The sequence below is a fragment of the Rhinichthys klamathensis genome, unplaced genomic scaffold, assembly GCF_029890125.1.
Source record: "Rhinichthys klamathensis goyatoka isolate OS25496 unplaced genomic scaffold, OSU_Roscu_1.1 h1tg000657l_1, whole genome shotgun sequence".
NCBI lineage: Eukaryota > Metazoa > Chordata > Actinopteri > Cypriniformes > Leuciscidae > Rhinichthys > Rhinichthys klamathensis.
In genome coordinates this window covers 705,256-711,596 of record NW_026607100.1, presented here as the reverse complement: position 1 = coordinate 711,596, position 6,341 = coordinate 705,256, and the positions used below count along the sequence as shown (strand labels likewise).

Here is a 6,341-nt window from a genome sequence, read left to right as displayed (position 1 = left end):
ATAGGCCTACATTAGATATACATCTTAAGAGCACTGTGCTCTGACAGCAAGAAGTTCCCCGGTTCGAGTCCTGGCTGAGCCCCTGTTCAGTGTCCGTGTCATTGATTGTCGTAGGAGTGTGTGTGTATGTGAGAGAGAGAGAGAGAGAGAGCGTGTCCCAGCACTCTCAGTACTGTGTCAGGAAAGGCATCCTGTGCCGAAGCAAATGTGTGTGTGAAGTGGACCCTGCAAATGACCGGGAATAATGCTAGGAAGATGTATAGTATACGTTAAAGCTTGGTCTGAAAGTAAAAATGCGCGTGCACACACACACACACACACACACACACACACACACTTCTGGCTAAATCAAATGATTTGATTCATATGAACTTTGATATCATGATATCCTGATAGATATCTCAATAAAACACACATACAGTATCATTAAACTGCATTATACACCTTGTGAAATTATTATTAATTATTAATTAGTGCTGAGATTATCAGAAATCCTTTTATTGGGCTTATTGGGTTTATTTGCTGCATTGAAATCCCCCCATGGTGGACCAAATGAATGTATATGGTTAAAGCTGTTTATTAAAATTGCTTTAATAAATATCCACAGTGTACAGCACAACTCCAAACCCAGGAGTGAATATCCAGTTATTTAGGGTGCATCAGTTTTTCTTCTTGAAGACTTGACGGCAGACTTTGTCCTGACAATGGATCTCCTAAAAAAGAGAGACACAGTGTGTTAGTTAGTATGATAACTATTCACACATACTAATGAGAGTTAGTTGACATGTAATTGCAAAGTTACTTATAGTCAGTAGAATGTCTAAATTTGACTATCGAAATTAAGCATAACCAAACATTTATTACTACCCAAAAAGTGCCAAATTGAGATTCTTTTAGGAAGTGTTCTTTTGTAACATAAAGTGCTATGATATTACCATATTTATTTGGGTATGTAAAACGATATATCCTCTAAAATATATATAAAGAACGGTACATCAATATGTAAATAATTCATTACCATGGTATAAAAATACTTGCAGATTTATGGTAACACTTTATTTTAAGGTGATGTAGTTACACGTTACTACATACTTACTACAGTATAAACTAATATCACTCAGTATTTATTTGAGTAAGTACAATGTTACTACTACATAACCTTAAAATAAATTGTAACCCGTATTTGTTTACTAATGGTTGTTGTTTACCAGGTAAAGCTGGCCTCCTTCAATCCACTGCCTCCAGCCACGGTTCTCCTTCTCTCCCTTCTGCACACAAATCAGTCTATCTCCATCCCACGTCACCAGGGTCTGGAAACAAATATTTCAACAGATGTAAAAGACATATAGGACCCCCCCCCCCCCCCCTGCACATTCATGACAAAAAAAAGCAATTATTATTTAGGTAAATTTATTTGCCTATCTAGAACTCAAGGGGCATTAAGGAAGCAGATACGCTGTATTTATCATTCATAACAATGCACTCAAAGATGTTTAGGTCTAAATTTAAAGGTACACTATGTAATTTTTTTGTTCAAAATGAACAGATTTTAAATAATGAGTGAATACATTGTCAATCCTTCTTCCAAAACGTGTTTTTGTCTTACCCAGATTCACTATGGTAAGCCGTTAACACATAAGATAACGCGTTATTGGCTTTTCGTAGATGGCGAGAACTGAGTGATTTGAAATGCTGTATAACCGGCGTGGAAATGGCGTTTTTATTACTCAACAGGTGAGTATTGTAAAGCATCATCTACTGTGAAGGGTCATATTCATCCGCAGTCATGCAGAGCTGAAGCACAACCACAACAATGTTCTTCCGCAAAATGCATGCAGTTTAGATATTTAACCACTAGAGGAACAAAAAGTTACATAGTGTACCTTTAAGAGTTATGCATTGGAATACATTCTGCACTCAAAATTTGTTTATTATTGGCAATTTTATTTCATTTTAATAATCTTTTTTTAAATGTCTTATTCAAAACACTTTCAGCATAAATCTGTTCATGGTATAAACAATTAAATGTATTCAGTTAGAAAAGGCTAGCTGTGGAATATTCAAAAGTTTATGAGATTGAAACAAATTGTATTTGTTGATGATAAATATATTAACCTAATTATTGTGTATTTTAGTTTATTGATAGTGTTAAAGAAATCTTAACCGTTTCATTTATGTATGACTGACAGATATGTATCACATTAAGTTTTAGTGTTATTTTATAAGCAATTCAAAAACATTAATCTTAAATTCAGGCCTTTTTTCGAGTGGTGTAATTAATATTCAACAATATTATTGACGTGACTGTGCAACACATTAGGCTTGTTTGAGATGCGCCTTGCCTCGCCTGAAATGTATGCAAGAGTAGGCGGCTGCAGTGAGAGGAGGAGTGAAAAAAGCGCAGGCAAGCCGGACAGATCTCGCTTCTCGCAGTGGATCTGACACCTGTGAGATCAAAGGCGGATATCACGGGATTCACGCCCGTGCACGGTATTGCTAATAAACTGGATGTAATTGAAGTTTTGTTGCTTGAATATGAAAATAAATATATGGAACAAGACACCCAAAGTACTTATTTAATTCCATTTTAAATAGGCCTATGTGTTTATCAGTCATTTTTTCTTTAATACAGACATGTTTTTATTTTTATTTTTTATTTATTTTTTATTACATCACATAGATCACACTGTCAGAGAGTTTGGGAATATCCACACATAATTTATACACATAAAACATGATATCAGAGTTTTAAAATCAAACTTTTTGAAAGAGAACAATACATCACGGTTGTTTAAACCAATGAGCATTAAGCTGTGTCGTCAGCAAGTCATTTCCCATCGTGCTTTTGATCAGCGCAGTCGGTGGAGAGCAACTGCGCGCGACTGCAGAATCCGACACGTGCGCCTTGCGGTCGCGAGAGTCTTTTTACATACGTCGGCATGACATCAGAGCATGCCGTTATTGACACATTTCTAACCGGCATGCATCTCGCGCTGATCACCGGTGATTGGTTCTGCGCAGATTTTGCTCATCTCAAACAAGCCTAATCTCATCCTTTGGCGTCATATAGGTGACGCCATATGACATTTCGTCGAAATCTTACGCACATGGCATCCTTTAGCGTCAATATAACACGCACTGTTATGGGTAGGTTTAGGTCTGGGGTCGGGTACGGTTATGACGCCTTGGGATCTGCGTCTCATATTGACGCTAAAGGATGCCATGTGCGTAAGATTTTGACGAAATGTCAAAAGCGTCACATGTATGACGCCTTGTGACTGTACTGACGTGATTGGATGAGAACTGAACTGAACTTTTGCAGAGCTGCTTTATGAATGAAATGAGCTAATTTCATAATTAATTAACTTTACACAGTTATTGAACCAAACTGAATCAACACTGAACTGACTTCAGCTGAATAATGGCTGTTTACTATTGTCTTTTTAGATTTGCTTTACAGCAGAAGTGAACTCTTTTTGCATCATTGATCATTTTTTCCCCCTGTTATCACTGTAAAGCTGCTTTGAAACAATCTGTATTGAATAAAGTGCTATATAAATAACGGTGACTTGACGTGTATAGCAGATTATCACGGTATTATCATCTGATCCACTGTGGTATATTAAGTATATAAGTATATTGTTTTCTCATTTCAGAGATGCCAAAACAAGAGGGACTAATGTGATCCTGTTTTTTAGACACCTACTTTAACAACTCTGTTGTCCAGGCCTTTGGTGGTCTCCTCGAACTCCTCTCCGATGACGAAGTTCACCTCGTAGTTTCTGAAGGTGCTGAGAGTTTTGGTCTCGAATTTGTCTCCATTCTGCACGATGACCTTGCTCTGTTTGAGATGCACTGCAATCTTACGGGTGGCAAAGTCAATGTCTGTGGGGGAGGAACAGAGTCATATACTAAAACCTCAACAAGGAAAGTTTGCAAATACATCAGATTTTAAATAATGCATGTGTGAAACTATGGACCCTTTGAAAACAGAGGGTAGAAAAAGGGCCCATGATGCAACAGAATGACCTCATTCACACACTGGGACGAAGGTCGCCGAAGCGCTCGGGTTCGCTCATCTCGCACCTTTATCAAAGCGATTGATAAGATACTGTGACCTGGCGTGAACTTTGACCCTAGAACAAGCACCACTTTTGTTTATTAATTTATCGCACTTGTTAAGATATGGGGTGTTGTTTTGCTCATTACAACTCTAATTGTCCTTAATTTGTCTATATAAAGTCTAATCATATTAATCCCAATGAATGCATGCATTCAAATCTGTTGCAAAATGAATATTTGTCATGTAAGACTGAATATTGTGCAACCCCAGTCTTGCTCTGTTACTTTACACTGCATCGTCTTCTTGATTCACACTGAGATTTTGCAACAACTGCACTTTCATTTAAGCAGGATTATAGAGAGCCTGATCCGCTAAGAACAACTTAATATTTAGATATAAGAGCCTAATCTGCATTTCTGGTGTGTTGATAACTTTATGATTCAGTTTAGGCGAATAGCAGAAGAACATCACTTACCTATTGCCTTCATAACATCTTCAAAGTTTTCATTGCTAACCATCTCCCACGTTCCATTGAAATCAGCCGGCATTGTGAAGCTGGATGTTGTGTGTGTGTGTGTGTGTGTGTGTGTGTGTGAGAGAGAGGCAGAGAAGAATAGGATGAGGAGAGCCACGGCCTTTTATAGCCGTGTGTGTGTGTGTGATGAAATGAACCACAGGGACAGAGTTCCCATGATAAGACTCTTTATCTTCATTAAAAGAAGGGATGGGCTTTAGAAAGGGGATGTACTTGTGTAAGCTTTTAATATGGTCTGAGAGAAAGATACAGACGAGCTGTGCAGATATTGCAGTTGTCATGAAATTTTAAAGCTGTGACAGCACTGTCCCACGTCTTATACTTCCTCTCTTACTGTTTTAATCAGCACTAATCTCGTATCATTTCTAATGCTTAAAACAATTTAAAGAACATTTCCCAAATCAAATGTTCAGCTTGACGAGCTCATGTCATCTGTTATTGGAAAAATGAACGGGGAAAAATCAAATATTAACATGACATTTAGAAAGTCATGAATTCAGCTTCTCATTTAACTCGGATAATTTGATTTGCAATTATTACTTTGTATTAAATCAGAAAAAAATAGAAGCATTTTCCAAAGTGCTTTCAGACTTTTGGACACATTGGAATACATTTGCACGTAAGATTTGTAATTTTTTTTTTTTTAATCAAAAATACAGGAAAAACAGTAAATATTATTAGAATTCAAAATAATCGGAATAGATTTTAGGATCAAAGCTGTATTTCCAGCATCATTCCTCCAGTCTTCATGGTCCTTCAGATTATGCTGATGTGTGGCTCTATTGATTAATATCAATGTTAAAAACAGTAATATTTGTTGTGGAAACTGTAACGCACCGTTTTCATGATTCTTTGATGAATATAAAGTTCAAAAGAACAGCATTTATTTGAAACCTTCTGTAACAATGTGAGGTTTTACTGCACTTTTGATTAGTTTAATGCGTCCTTGCTGAATAAAAGTATTCAATTATTTTTAAAATTATGCATCTTAGTGACTCCAAACCTTTGAACGGTCCTGTGTTTAAGTTCATAGATATAATTAACAATGTGCAATAAAATAGTAAAGTTTGCCAAAGAGGCATGTGTCACTTGCATGTGTATTTGTAACGCTGGTATATGTGTAGGGCACATTATGATAAGTTAAGATAAGTGTCTTTATACTGCATTTGATCTCTGTCACCACGAGACAAATCACACTCATTATCAGCTCCGGCGTGGAAACCGCAGTCTTTGATCAGGAAGTATCAGTTATCATCACATTAATGCAATCACTTTTCACATTTCACATGTATATTCTTGCACATGTTAATAAATTACACTGTAATAACAATGTAATACTGTACGTTTGATTAAACTAATTTCAAGATCAGATGCTTTTTTGCATGTAGGCTGCTGTACCAAGTTTTGGTTACGCTTTATTTTTAGGTGTTCTTGTTACAATGTAATTATGCATTTAAGTACTGAGTAATAATAATGAACTATATGTACTCACTATAGGGTTGGGGTTTGGTTTAGGGTTAGTTGCATGTGATGATTATGCATAATTTATAGTTATTACTACAGTAACTACATGTAACATGTATAACAAGGACACTGTAAAATAAAGTGTTACCTTATAAGTTTATCATAACCCATTACTAGAGGCTTTCGTGATATAGATAATCGGTGAAATATGACCCTCGGTCGGACAACACTTGTGTTTCATACAAAGAAATCAGAGCAAAAATACATGAATAAATAAAT

At 36.3% G+C, this 6,341-nt stretch overlaps 1 protein-coding gene across 1 annotated transcript; it reads right to left on the bottom strand.

The window, feature by feature from the left end:
* Positions 1–477: 477 nt before the first annotated feature.
* On the bottom strand, positions 478–4,687 carry rbp2a (retinol binding protein 2a, cellular). The gene is made up of 4 exons (XM_056241627.1): positions 4,539–4,687; positions 3,707–3,885; positions 1,209–1,310; positions 478–713 (listed from the first exon to the last, which is right to left on the bottom strand). Exons 1-4 carry the CDS (start codon positions 4,609–4,611, stop codon positions 660–662), a joined length of 408 nt encoding a protein of 135 aa, XP_056097602.1. The 5' UTR covers positions 4,612–4,687; the 3' UTR covers positions 478–659.
* Positions 4,688–6,341: the final 1,654 nt, after the last annotated feature.

What these genes read in the sequence shown, in the direction of transcription:
- rbp2a (XM_056241627.1), bottom strand. Translation starts at nt 4,611, where the DNA reads ATGCCGGCTGATTTCAATGGAACGTGGGAGATGGTTAGCAATGAAAAC. An exon ending in AGATGTTATGAAGGCAATAG is followed by an intron (nt 3,886 to 4,538) that starts GTAAGTGATGTT and finishes CCTCCCCCACAG; the next exon opens with ACATTGACTTTGCCACCCGT. An exon ending in AAGGAGGCCAGCTTTACCTG is followed by an intron (nt 714 to 1,208) that starts GTAAACAACAAC and finishes TCTCTTTTTTAG; the next exon opens with GAGATCCATTGTCAGGACAA.